Raw genomic sequence first — 15,401 nt, forward strand, 5'->3', positions numbered from 1 at the left:
GGTCCACGTAGAATTGATGCGCTGTTAGATTTTTGGAGAGGTGCACATCAGGCTACGGTGTAGGGTGTGCGTCTATGCGTAGGCTATGGTGTAGGTTTGACGCAGAAGTATAAATTTGGCTTTTAACAAAATAATAATTACAGTGCAGATTATCAGTTGAAAAAGCATTACCTTTGCGCAGTTCCTTGCACAATATGACGTTATGACATAATAGTTTTACCATAGTGCTTAATTTATAAACTAATACATTTTGATGTTTGCATCAAATAACCAGATCCATTTTTGAATGGTTTTTCTAACATAGTAAACTTGTTTGATAGCGCACCTGGTACACTTGCAATGCGAAGTCCTCAGTTATGAGTCATGTTTATTTTTTTTATTTTTTTTGTAGAAGCAAGTTAAAATGGTACTGCTACTTCAGCAAATGCGTCACTTTAGCTTTGGTTAACACTATCAGTTAGGTTTAGGTTGTTATTTTCAAACATGGCAGAAGATTGACTTTTCATGCCATGATACATACAACAGCCAATAGGATTGGATGATGTCTTCAAATCTACAGTGAAACATTGCAATGGACGATGACATTGGTGGGGGCGAGAGGGGGGGATGGGGTATGGTATAGAGATTCATTATATATAGATCAGTCAATAGAACTTATTATAATCAGTGATGCTCTCTACATGAATGTGGCGCGGCATGATACCCCAAATTCCTGCCAGTAAACTGCTTCCCTGTTATATTTATGACATACTGACACAAATTTCAAATGATTTTCAACGGTCCCTTTGTAGCAATCAGTGTAGAAGTCTTTAGCTGATGTGGCACAACATGACAACTTTTGTATCTGGTGTAGACACTGTGTAAGGAGAGGGGACTGAGGATGATGGCGAATGATTTGCAGATCCTCAGTACCACTGACAAACACATATTCTTGTAAAATATGTGGTAAGTACTGCCACTCAATAGTATAAACAGAGGACTTGCAATCGCAACTCTCGAAAGTGATTGTGAAACTAAAAAGCGACCGTGCATTCAAAAAGGAGCGGGGGGGGGGGGGGGGGGGGTGTGCAGGGGGCATCACGATGCCATCGTCTATCGGCCCAACCCTGACAGCCAACATATAACACTGATAGATTCACCACATCGGTTCCAAATTTAAGATTCACTTTTGCAAAATACAACATAATATAATTTTGCAGAAATGTCGCTCCAGGTGTGTTTTTCCAATGAGTCTGGGTTGAATTATAAACTGCCATTTTTTATCAAAATAAATAAATAAATTCTGAGCTTGTTGCACATGCATTGCTACCTCAGAATTTGGACAAATGTTTTTAGAAGGAACCTTCTTTTTGGAAGGATGTTATGTTGGGAGCATGTGTGATGCATAAACATGCTTTCTAGGTAGTGAGCATACTATCTTCTTGTTTTCTGGCTCTCTTTCTCTGTGTGATTATGTGTCATGAACAAATGCCCAGAGGACATCTCGCCTCTAGAAATGGACAGCTCCAGGGTTTATCGTGTGTGTGTGTGTGTGTTTGCATGTGAGAGTCTGAGTGACCTAGATTTTGAAGGTATTCTAGACTGTTCCAGGACAACTTCAGCCAGATTAGTGTTATAGCACTCATCCACACAAACATAACACAAGCCATATTTTCATCTAGTAATCGCTGCTCTACAAACAGCCACAATGTCCCCAACAACATGCATTCGGTATCTTACAAACCCCACACACCAAAATCAGCTCACTGGTCAATTCATAAAGATCTTATCAGTAAAACCCATCCACAGAAGCTTCTCTGTGAGGATGAACCGTGAGGTACAGTAAATCACAAAGGGAAACAGTCCATCCAAACTATATAGGAATTACATTACATTTCTCTTCCAGGTAAACAGACCAAAAATATTGATGAGTCATACTGAACCACATCGATTTTTTGTCCAATCACATGCCCTGTAAAGCCCTTTTTTCCAATCACAAGCCCTTCTTCATGCTGTTTCAACGGGAAATGCATCAACAGGAAAGTAAACTGCTCATCATGGGGTCTTGTAGTCTGAGAGATGGTAAATTGAGCATGTAATAATGAGTATAAAATGCTTTTTGCTTTGCACAATCAATATTAAATACAGATACACATCCAAATAAATAAAACAAATATTTAAAGTAAATCCTAAACACATAACTGCAGTCTAATGCAACAATTGCTCATATTAAAAGACACACAAACACAGTCTTTCTGCCGTGCGCTGTTTGCTTACCCATCTCAGCAGGCTGTGTTGTAATATGCTGTGATTATCCTTGATCGTCAGATGGAAAAATCGCACATAAATTTTCACTTAATTACAGCGGTGAAGGAGAGGCAGCGAGAGAGAGAGAGAAACCTGAGGGCGAAAGCAAATGGGGCGTGAGGATCCCCACAAGAAAATGCACGCTGTCTCGTTCCCTGCCTCTGAGGGAAATATTGTCACTTAAAATTCAAGCATGTTTCTGTGTCATCATATCAGTTATGCAACCATAGTGTCAAAGGTCTCATTTAAATGTGGCGAATGGTTACACATTAGTGCACAAAGGTTGTACAAAGGTAGGAGGAGAGAATCAGGTAATCACTCTTGGCGAATGTAGTGCTGTTGTCATATTTTAGGCATTCTGGAAATTTCTGCTGTACTTTTAAATTCAAATCACATCATTCTATGTATATTGACTCCAGAGGGGTCGTTCAAGACAATCAAGGCAATCAAAACAAATGTCAAGGCTATGAAATAAGACATAAAACATTAAAAAACATAAATGCAGTGGCATTTTGATTAGAGAGACATAAACAGGGCAAAAAGTGACCTTGGCAGCGGCCGTTTATAGAGGGAAAACAAATCAGAGGCTTTAAGGGGAAATAGGCTTTCTGAAGAATAATTAACGACATTAAATACAGTGAGTTAGCAAGAAATCCAAACTTCATAAGCGATTAAAAGAAATATATATATAATAATTGTAGCTGGGTTTCATATCAATTTTATACAAATGTTTCACTTTTTTAAGCACTAACATAATACAAAATGACTGAAAAGAATGTGAAATAGCCCATGGTATCTTGTATTCCATGTTGTTCCAGTTAATTGACCTTCTTGCTTTGGGTAAAGTACTGTAACAATTATACATATTGCATGCTGCCAGAAGACTCAGCAGAATAACTGCAATAATGCACATAATTGTACATACACAACAGGGCAAAAAGGGGCCTTAGCAGTGGCCATGTATTGGTGGAAAATTTTGATATAAATCAGATGCTTTGAAAAAAAAGAAAGGAAAGCTCTGTAAAAGATAACTTCTTGTGCTGTTTTTGTAAAATAAAATACAAATACAAACAGACAAGCAAATAAATAAAAGATCTATAGCTGGGTTTCAAACAAATGTTTTATTTGATAATATACTGTACTGTAGCAACTATACATATTGTTACTAAATGCTTCCAGGATATGCAGCAGAATAACTACAATAACTAATAATTTGCCCTTGGAGGTGATGGCAGGCTATTGCATTGCCATCACCTGGTGGTTGTTTTCTATCTAAAATACTGTAGCATTAACATAGCATTAATATTACTATTATTAACTGTAAAAAAAATAAAAAATAAAAAAAATAATAAATAAATAAAAACCTGTCATCTCCTTGTTCATCCATAGCCCATACTGAGTGTAAACACCTGGCCAAATAATCAAAACACATCGTCTCCTATCAACCTTTTCCAATCATGTTTCGCTAAGTTCAAATTCATGTGAATTCATGTGACTAGTTGGATGAAAACCCAGCATGATCCCAGTTAATTACACCCACTTTTTGCGCCCCTGTCACTCTGTGTGAGGCCTAAGGAGGACTGCTATGGTAATTCACAAATTAAAACTGAAAACTTCCTAAATTCGTGAAGGACTTAAAACTTCACCTGGGTCACAGACAGCTTGACATAATATTTCATTAGTGTTTCATCAGCCGGGTGTCTTTCTCTTTGCCCTTAGGCTAAGGGATGTCGGTCTCTGAAGCATATCACAGAGTATCTGTATGAATTACTAATTTAAGATCTTTATTTGGGTCTAGATCTTCATCTGTGTCACCGTGACAAAAGGTCCAAAATCTCTCCTCATCGTGTTAATCACCACACACCATATGCTCCCTCCTGAGACCTGTCAGAACTTCACGTCTCTCCTCAGCCTTTCTGCTTTACAAATATAATATTTCCAAGCATATCTGATTATTTTAAAGTTAGGAAAAGGAAGTATAAATCTTAAAATGACAATCAACTTTTTAAAGGGGAAACCATCACTTTTGACTTTCAAAAATGAAACACACCCCAACCTCAAATCACTAATCAGACTTTTTTTCTTCTTCTTTTTTTTTAAACATGATGGATGCTAAAATGGTGGATAATGACATTGGTGACAAAGTTTACACTAAAGGAGGGATTGGAATCTAACCAAAAAAACAGAATATCATAGAGGGTGAGATCATTCGGGCCAGAAAAGCAACCAACCAACACACCCTAGCAACCTTTAAAGCAATTTTTGTTCCACTTCGGTTCATAAAATACGCTTCTTTCTTTCTTTCTTTCTTTCTTTCTTTCTTTCTTTCTTTCTTTTTTTAATAAAATAAAATATGAACCAAAACATAAAAACAAATGCAGCAGTTGGCATTTCAAATATAAGCAACATGCAATTATCCTCCATTTATTTATCAGAATCTGAACTTGGTCAATACTAATTATATTATATCATAATCAATACTTATATATGGGCACTGGACTAAAAATACATCCATCACTCATCGCTTTCAAAATGAATTCAGCGGGTCATCTGTTTAATGCTATAAATTAATTACAGCCATAAAATAAAATTTCATCATGAACAAGAACATGAACAACAATATTACATTAGAAGACAGAAATTCCAAAATGACATTTCCCTTATTTTCAGCTTCTAAAAGTCAAGTGCATTCATTTTTTCCATGTTAAATTCATTTAGTGGACTAGTGCTATGTGCTGTATTAACAAAAACATAAATGGCATTAATAAAAACACTAACAATGATAAGCTAAGCAATATCATGCTCATAATCGATTGCGATTCATTTAATGAACGCAATATAGTGATGCTTGTCAGTGATCTATGGCTCTGTGTATTAAATGTCACTCCATCTAAAAGCACGTGATGGAGATTTACTGTACTATTAATCACAGAACCAGCTTTACTGACGAGATGCAGATGACAATCACATGCGATTTATCGTGCAGCCTGTGACGAGTGGGGCGGGCCTGAGAACCGTAGGAACAGGTCAAGGCCGGTGAAGTAAATGGAAATGAGCGACACCTGCGCCACTCACTGGTCTCGAGTCCCACGGAGGAGAACTTCACGAGTCTCCGTGAGACTCAAGACCAGTGAGAGGCACGGCTCTCGGCCCGTCCCACTCGTCACACAGCCCTTGTTTGTTGATCACAAAGTACAAAGTAGATGAGTAAAACTAAGATGCGGAGTGTATTCAAAGCACCACCATTACTGTCTAGACTCTAGAGTGCGTGGAATGGTGCGATGTGATTGGTTGAGCGGATATATCGCATTCTGCAAAAAAGGGGAGACTGGCGTTTGTCATGGTTTGGAAAAAAGGTAGAAATTACCTAATAACTTGGCGAATATCGCAATTTGCATAAAATTTTAACTTGACTTTTCAATACTGACCAAAAACAATACCGATTTTGGTGGAAACTCAATTTAAAAAAATTGTGTTTGTTGTGTTTTAGAGCCAAACTCTTCAAATATATACTTTATTCAGAAATGATGCATTAAATTGTTTTAAAGCGCCCTTAAATTATTTAAATTAAACTTCACAAAGATGTTTCTATTTCAAATAGAACTATTTTTTTCAACTATTTTATTTGAATCTTTTGTTTCCAAAAAAAAAAAAAAAATATTTTTGTATATTTTGATAATAATAATAAATGTTTCTTGAGCAGCAAATCAGCATATTAGAATGATTTCTGAAGGATCGCACGACACTGAAGACTGGAGTAATGATGCTGAAAATTCAGCTTGCAATCAAAGGAATACATTTGAAAACATTCAAATAAAAACTAGATCATTTTCTAATAATATTTAACAATGTAATGTTTTTACCATATTTTGATTAAATAAATGTAGCCCTGGAGAGTATTATAGACTTCTTTCACAAAATAAATTAATATCAATCTCACCAAACTACAGTAGTGTAGAAGTAAAAAATGAGAATAATAATACCAATAATAAAAAATAAAGTGGTTTCTTTCATTTTCAGATTTTCTTTTCTAATATTCAAATTCCACTGCATCTTGTTTTCTATCTAAATGTTCTAAATGATGCACATCAATGGAGATTACAGAACAGTCACATGCATTGAGCCAATGAGCACAGAGAAGCTTTGGCACAGAGAATGCATTGGTTTCATTCCAGTTCTGTTCCTGTTAATTTATAAAAATTCTTTCCATGTTTATTCTTATTCCATATGTTTGATTAAATTGTGTTGCCATTGCCCTCCCACTGGCAATGAGCCTCCCTCTAAAGCTGCCAGTCACTGATTTGTGGCAAAAAAAAGGAAGTCTAGATGGAAAGATGGAATGAAGGAAGTTAATATGGGAAAGAAAGACAGAGATCTGGACAGCTTAATGATCAGTATCAGAGCTTAATAAACCCCTGCACGTCAACTCTGACAGTGAGCCATATCTTCTACAAAAGACCAGTCCAAGAAAACACAGCACCATTCAGAATCAAATCAATTAAGCACTCAGTTCTGGTGATTACGGTATCTCTATCGAACAAAACCACAGCACTCAATGACACACTCAATACACTATATATTTAATATCCCTGCTCTTATGTGTATGTCTTCCACTAAAGCGTTTGTTTGACAGGAGGTACAGTGTGAATCTGACAACTTCTCTAAAAATACAATAGAGACAACATGCCACCCCCTGTTCTCAATAACAATGTTGCATCTTATTAAGGAGGCAGGGTCCACACAAGCATGTGTGAGAAATTGCAGTTTGCTTAAATACAATCATATAGCTTCAATCGCGACAAGATCATGAACACATTAAGAGCAATCATAACGTTATGGAAGCGGCCTCCTCTTTTCTTCCCCTTCTTTTTATTCCACTTTATATATATTTGTATTAACGGTATACTGTGACTTCAAGAGAAGAAAATAAACTGATGTAGCTGCATGTGCTGGGAAATGACACAGATTATTTGACTGTATTACAGTAATCTATTGTAAATCTACAGATTAACTGTAATAGCGTGATGTCCACAGTAACACGCCCGTGCTAATTTCCCAGCATGTATTGCACCGTGTATAAACTAAAGTCTTATTTCATGAAGAATGTGACTATTTACAGATTTTTGCAAATATTTGGGTGCTGTATTTTACAGTAGTTTCCACGTGAAATGTTTAATGTTCCATTCACTTGCTCATAAATGTATCTTGATGTTAAATTAGATTTACATTACATTTAATTATAAAATGTAAGTATTTAAGGCAGTCATTATAGTGTGGATTATCCACGATATTTTAAATGAAATAAACACGAAAATATATACAAATATACACAATAATAAAATAAATCATATGAAAAATATATTGCATATGTAACTTTAAAAAATTGCAATATGCTATATATATATATATATATATATATATATATACACACACACATTTTGTTTTCACTGATTTTTTGTTGTTGTTAGTAGTCAATAGTTATTATTTTTTTAGTTAGCAGTCTGTTGTGTTAAACCAGTACATGACCAAGCCTGTTTAGATTTCACATTATAATTCTGAACAGAGTATTTTATGTAGTGGTTTTTACTATACACACAAAAACTTCACTATAGCCACTTGTCAGTTCCTCAGTAGCTGCGGTTAAATATAGGGTTTATTAATTCCTATTTGCATTATTAATTAGGAAAACAAATAAGAGGGTGAGAGACTGGTAGTGAAAGGGGGTTAATGCAGCTGAGATGAGCTCATCAACACAGCATCGAACGCTTTATTTATTAGTTGCAGTGTTATAATGTGCCCTAATGATATTCATATTAATTATGTCTTGCCTCAAGAGCACTTACTCTCACGTGTGTGTGTCTGTGTGGATGTGTGTGTGTATTTACACTCCTTCTTATTATGCTCTCCCTTATTGGACCTGTGGGATCCAGCTGCACATAAAACCCTGGTTCATTATTCCTAAATTAATTTATCGGCATGTTTAAAACCTCAGTGTGTTTGTACCAATGTCATTACGCCGATGTAATGCTGAGACTTCGTCTTCAGTGTCCTAATAATTACGATGGTGGGTGGTCTTTACTGTCTACAAATGATTGTTCTTCTTCATGAACAACATTTTACACTGGACAGACCCAACACAGTGTAGTAAAAAAAAAAAAGAAAAGAAAGTTGTGCAAAATTGATTTTTGATAGTCGTAGTAGTTTTCTGAGGACAAGGACAAGAGTTTTTGTCTAATTTGACTGTTTGAGATGAATTTGAGGTAAAATACTTAAATGTTTTAAAGGGAACAATTACCCCCCAAAAAAACATTTATTCATCCTCATGTCATTTCAAACATGTATGATTTTACGTTCTCCACTGTTGGCCACTGCTGCATTCTGGGAAAGGCATGTACAGTATGGAGAGAGCAGCTCATAAGAGGATCAGATCATTTCTTTGAACGAGGAGAAAGCTGTCATTAACCTGATGCTGTAAGTCATAATAAACTGGTTCCCACAGGGGCGCAAGGTCATTGCCATTAGCAACAGATTAGTGGTGTTTTGTGGTCATAAACAGATGGAATCGTGATAGTTTGTCGCTCTCAAATGGTTTCTAGGGTAAACCATTTGAGACAGCAGATGCAATTACATCCTTTCCACAGGGAACAGAGATGCGGGTCAGGCTTGTTGTGAAGATGGTGAAGAGACAGGTGGATGTTGTTTGTTACTGTTGACCGGTTGAGAATAAGCATTTAGCGATAGAGAATAAGCAATAAGCAACTGTGCTGCTACGGTCTCATGGGCTCATAGCCTGGCACAAAACACCATTGTGTGGCCACTAAGGAACAGGTGGTGCATCACGAGAGGGCAGTGCAACAACACTCATTATAACAAGAGAGGCAACAGTCTGTCTCCTCTATGCAGTGCCATACAATGACCAACCGGACCCTTGGCACTGGTCCCACACCAAACATCTGTCGGAGTACCCCATTAGGAGTGTGAACCACAGCTAAGATGAGGGTGCCGACATGGAAAATATTGTAAATGAGCATAAAAATACAAAAGCAGCGGGCATGTAAAGACATACACGTATGAAAAATCTATAAATATTTATTTATATTAACTGTATTTAGATTTATTTCAGTGAGTTGCAACATTTCTCATTTTTATGTTGATGTTCTTAACTGAAACTGAAATAAATAAAAAAATTATTCAAAAGACATTAATTAAAATGCCAAAAAATACTAACTAAAATTATAATGAAAATGAAAATGAAAAAACACAGACACACAAATAAAATGACAAATAACAAGACTTCAGCTCTAGCCCTATGGCACTGTGGATTTATATTTGTGTGTGTAGTATCTGCACAGTAGGACTGTGATTTTAAAGCTGACCCCCGCAGACTGAACAAACCCCCAGGTGTGAGTGTGTTTGTCTGTTTACACACGTGTCTGTATGAGGGCTCGTACCTCTCTTCTTGGAATCCTTTCTGACGCTGGGTCTGGCAGCAGGCTGGAGCTCGGCCTCTGTTGACATATTAAATCCTTATTCCTTTACCGTGCAGCTGGGTGGCTGTGACTGGCTCATCTAGAGGGGCTTTCCACTGACTCGGGAACAGTCCACCGCTGCCTCTAGCCTCGACACGGCATCTCATTCACTCCCAGCAAGGGCTGCAAGTGAACAGATAAAAGGCATTTTGAATATGTTTAGCCAAATTATTACAGTATAACTATAATACTCGTTATAATTTACCACATAACATACCATAACAATTCAATTAATACATACACAATGACTTGAATATGCAAATTCTATAAGTATTGTTTTTATTTCTATAGATTGATAAATTTGACAGCCATAGAAATACGCAGGGAAAAAAAAACATACAAAACAAGCCCCCAGCAGAGACTCGAGACTGTGTCAAGGTCAAAATGTCAGGTTGTAAAAGTGATATTTATTATTAATAATACAAGTTAATTGATTAATTATTTTTTTTAGTATTGTGAAATATATAATTCATTTTTAAATGATTTTCCTTTTTTTTATCTTCGACTCACTTACAGTATTTTTCATTTTCTCCTCTATATATTATACTGGACTACTAAAACAAAGCATTTTAATATCACACACATCACCTTTAAGCAAATATGCAGTTATTAATAAAACTTGCAAACAACCCAGTTACAAATCTACACTTGAAACCAAAAGCTCTTTTTTTTCTCTCTCTGAAAAACTAGCGCAATAATAATAATATATTAATAATAATAACAATTAAAATGATAAATATTCCATTATAATAAAATATGAAAACTATAAATATTATACGCAATAAAATAAAATATTTCAGATAAGGCAATATTATTCATTTTTGTTTGGTTTAACTTGACATACTAAAACAACAAACTAACTGAAACTAAACAACAAACTAAACTAAACTAAACAACAACAAAAAAAGAACATAAATATTCAAACAATAAAATAAAACTATATATTTTATATTTATATTCCTGTAAAATAACTATGTTTAAAAAAATGGAAACATGTTTAAAAAATGTTTCAATGTTTTTTGTTTATGTTCAAAAAAAATTACATTTATTTCTATTAAATGAAATATATTATTCTTTCTTTCATTTAAGATTTTTCACTTTCTTTATCTTGAACATATTAAAGCCTGGATTAAACGAAAATACAAAACTTTAGAAGGGCAATGTAATGTAACACTGTTGATGTTAATAATGTTCGAAAGTGTGACATCACTCTTCCTGAAGGAGGTTTTGGCTTGTTTTCTCGCAGTGTTTCCTCTCCCCGCAGCGGGAAAGAGGCAAGAGGAAGCATTAAATTGTTTCATCAGCTCTCTCTTGCTTCTCTTTCGCCTCTCACCTTGTCATCGCATGAGGAAACAGTGCAAGCTTCTTTTCCTGTGCACCTCCACTATTCCCTCCTTTGCATTCTTTCTCTGGCAGTGGCAACCACCTTTCATGTGTTAATTGGCCTCAGTGGCATTGTAGCATCACTGCAGGTGCCAGAGCCATCAGCAGATCAGACCTGCTCAACCTCAGCATGCTCTGCCCTACAACAGCAATCAGACCAAGAGGAGACCACAGGGACCGTCGCTCACTGCTCATGCAGACCGACCGAACAACATGGTATCACTTGGAAATCGATACACCACGAGATGTATCTGGGATGAGTCGATGACTCTAAGACATAACAGAGCAGAACAACCTAAATGTAGGACATGAGTCTTTGGACTGACACGACACAATCTACAAACAACCAACAAATCTACAAATTTAAATTCCTTCATTATTTAATCACCCTCATGTTTTTCCGAACCTGTATGATTTGATCTCTGTGTGTTTTGTCCATATAGAGCAGGATTATTATCATAATAGGTTATTATAGGGTTAAAAAAAATCCATAACTTAAATAATATTATTTTATTTCAGCTAGTTGCCAAGGCAATGGTTAAATTGTTTGAGTTTAAACTGACGTACTGAAATTATTAAAGCTAAAATTAAATAATGGTAATCATAAAAATAAAATAAATGAAAAATAAAACTACATACATATTCTATTATAAAACAATATAATACAATATAAATATTATACTGAAATAAACTTATTTAAAAAAAATGTACATCTAGTTGAGAAGACAATATATAAAATAAAAAAGTACTAAAATAACTAAAAAAAAGAAAAAGAAAAAAATGCATAAATATTTAAATGTAAATAAAATAATTATAAATATTTAAATATCTAAATATCTATCTATCTATCTATCTATCTATCTATCTATATATATATATATATATATATATATATATATATATATATATATATATATATATATATATAAATTAAAAAATACACTAAAATAAGGAAAAAAAGTATAGTATGTATGTGTCACTCCCCTGGACTCATTATGTTGCGTTTTCATTCCTCATGTTCTCTGTGTGACCTAGTTTCTGTCTCGTGTTAATTGTGTCATGTTCAGGTGTGTCTCGTCAATTACCCTCTTTTTAGTTCTCCTTATAAGTTGCATTCAGTTCAGTGTTTGTCCGGTCTCGTCGATGTGTACATGTGTTTCTGTCATTTTCTGTATAAAAATGTTTCTTTTCTTTCTTTTTGTTTTCTTTTTTTTGTGAAAAGAAGAAAGAAGGTCATACAGAATTAGGAAGTCATAAGGGTGAGAATGATGACACAATTGCTAGTTTTAGGGGAACTATCCCTTTAAATATATTTGGTAGTATCAGATTTACTTGCAGCACTGATACGGAGTATTTTAGTTGAGATTTAGATGGTCAGTTCCAAGCCCACGTCCAAAATGTAAAGCCTTAAAACCAGTAAATCAGTAGAATTTGTCTGCCCCACAAAAAAACTAAATAAAATGTATTGCAAAGTTAAAGCCCAAACACATCAGGCCTGAGTGCAGTCGTTTTGAGAGGCTAGTCTGCAAAAAGCCCCTAAAGTCCTGGGCTCCGCTCAGCAGGCCGGGGTAAGGGCCACTGTAAGCCTCCACCGAAGGGATTTAAACAGCCATTTCATTTTGAGCTCCAGCCCTGAGCTTCAGCCACTGCCTGGCCACGCGCCACATATTGTATGCAGAACATTTAATTCCAAATGGAGAGAGCCTGTCGCAGAGCAGTGGAGAGTCACACGGCGCTCTTTATCTGAGAGAAACACACAGAGAGGAGCTGTGAGTCAGTCCAATTACTGCCATTATCTCACAGAGAGAGGGAGAGCGAGTTCCCTGCTAAGTATTTTCCCATTCCAGCCTTTTTTCTTTCCATTTTCATTAGCCTTTTTTCTTTACCTTCATTCTGTACATCTGGAATCACGTAATCCTTGATACTATTCAACCCAGCTGGCTCACTGTCCTGCATTGAAAATCTCTAAATGTCATAATGTCACTTTCGGGTAAAAATACCCATGTTTGTTTCACCTTTTGTTTCCAACATGAAGAAAAACTGAGAAAATAGAATGAACATTGTGGCACGGCAGTCAACACATGGCCATGATGCTCACATGGACAAAGCAGGTTCGAGTCTGACTTGCAACATCAAATTTTTTTACTGTTCTTTCCCTAATAATTTATCTCTGTCACCTCTCAGTTACCATTGTGATGAAGCAAAAAAAAAAAAAAAAAAACATGTAACAAAAAAAGTATTTCAGAAACACGCTTTCTCCTGGAAAGTCTGTTTGTCTGTTATTTGCCATCCTCTCTTTCTCCACAAGACATAAGGCGAGGTTTGGCGCATCTTTCTCCTGGGGCGTGAGAGATATTTCTAATATCTAGGCTAAGGTCTCCTCTGGGACATGCCACACATTCAGAGCATGAGAGGAAAGTGGGTGAGCCAGAGAAATGTGTTGACTAAGCCAGTAGACATAGGAGAGTATCATTTGTGGATGCCTTTCATGTTTCGTTTTTTTTTTTTTCTTAATCGGTTTATTTCTGAAATGACCACAGATGTAGTGAAACATTTGGCAAGATAAAACACAGCTCTATAGGACTCCATACAGTAGATGTGCTTAATAAACCAAAGCTCACTATTTTAAGGATGCAAGAATTAGGCTCATATCCTCATTTCTGTCATATCTATTCTGCACTTGTCCGGTATGGATTCCATCTGGTATGAATCCAACCTCATTTGCTAAAGTGAATCACTATTGAGGACATTCATTTTGCTTAATATAATATTTCACATTGTTACTGTGTTTTTACTGCAGCCATATCTTGGTTAAATACTACAAGGAGAAGGAGCCCCGCTGAGGGAAGAGGGTGGACTCAAATTCAGATTTGGACCAGTCAATGAAATCCAATGTGAAAACAGATTAAAAGTTCATGGGGGTTGAAGAACAAGGAGAGTTTCATTGAAACAAAGTCAGGTCGGTATGCATAGCCAAATGATAACACAAATGGAAAGACTGATTTCCTTCACCAAGGTCATACTATTCAACCTCCTATGTCCTCTTGACATTACTTCTGCTGGTCATTACTTCATGAACTCGTAGGCAAATAATGGCAAAACTAGCACTTCAGGTTCTGGATGAACCATTTGAGCTTAGTAGAGCACATAAATCAACTTGGCGGAGCACTATTCCATGCCTCCCACTTCTACTGGGACAACTGATGCTAATACAAAACCATACGGAAAATTCCTTCATGCTTCCCAAGACTAATTGATGCTCTATAAAATGCTCCTGAAAGAACTGTGCATCCCGCTACGTCTAAGGGATCATCCACCATGCCAGGGACTACAGCACCCACGGAGCTATGGAAGAGTAAGGAGGGCAAGAGGAGGAGGACGAAACAGGCAGTAAATTGGATGCCCATAAGTAGCACGCTGCCAACAAGCCCACTTAATCCTCATAAATCACCCACCACTAACAGGCACGCGGTGCCAGGCGCTGCGGCCGGCAGCGGGCGTAAGGACTGGTGCACACTCGGCCGGTCTTACAGGAACCCTGCTAACACTGTAGTTTACAGATCAGCCGGGATCAAACAGTCAGCACAAACACTGAGGCTTACCTACTGTAAATTAATTAAAAACAATTATTTTAATATATTTTAATGTCTCAAAAACTATTTAGAATATCATTCAACTGGCAACAAATTAAATATAAATAGTACATAAATACTTTTTGTTTTTGTTTTTTTTTATTCTGCAAGTAAGGAATGTGACAATGTTTACATGTGCCAAATACAGAATCCCACAGACCAAACATATAACATAAAAGTATGAAATATAGGCTAAGTAAAGAATATTTACATGTGCCAAATATACAGTAGTTTTAGGTTTCAAAATGTGGTACATTAGTAAATGGTGCATCACAACATTACAAGCCACCTGCTTTAAACATTAAAATGCTATAAAATAACAATAGCACCAGACAGTGTTGAAAAAAAAATAATATATATTCTTAACGATTTTTAAAGTTAGGTGGTTAAATAGTTAATTGTGGCAGCTCTAAAATACTAAAACTCTGGAAAAGTAAACTAAGCTAAACAACTTAACTAAACTAAAACAATGCTAGAATAAGACAACAAAATAAATAAATAAATAAACAAATTTAAAATAAAAAAGCAACCAGAACACCTTAGCTTTATTCAAAATGGGAGTGAATAGGAG

General features: G+C 35.9%; 1 protein-coding gene across 11 annotated transcripts in view; it reads right to left on the reverse strand.

Moving 5' to 3' along the window:
• dab1a (DAB adaptor protein 1a) overlaps positions 1-15,401 on the reverse strand; it is a 196,963-nt gene that overhangs the window by 130,188 nt on the left and 51,374 nt on the right. For all 11 annotated transcript variants that reach the window (XM_059498945.1, XM_059498943.1, XM_059498941.1 and 8 more), the window contains exon 2: positions 9,738-9,938. In XM_059498945.1, coding sequence (XP_059354928.1) covers positions 9,738-9,804 — 67 coding nt within the window. In that variant the 5' untranslated portion in view covers positions 9,805-9,938. The remainder of the gene's footprint in view (positions 1-9,737; positions 9,939-15,401) is intronic.

The sequence above is a fragment of the Carassius carassius genome, chromosome 18 (assembly GCF_963082965.1).
Source record: "Carassius carassius chromosome 18, fCarCar2.1, whole genome shotgun sequence".
Lineage (NCBI taxonomy): Eukaryota > Metazoa > Chordata > Actinopteri > Cypriniformes > Cyprinidae > Carassius > Carassius carassius.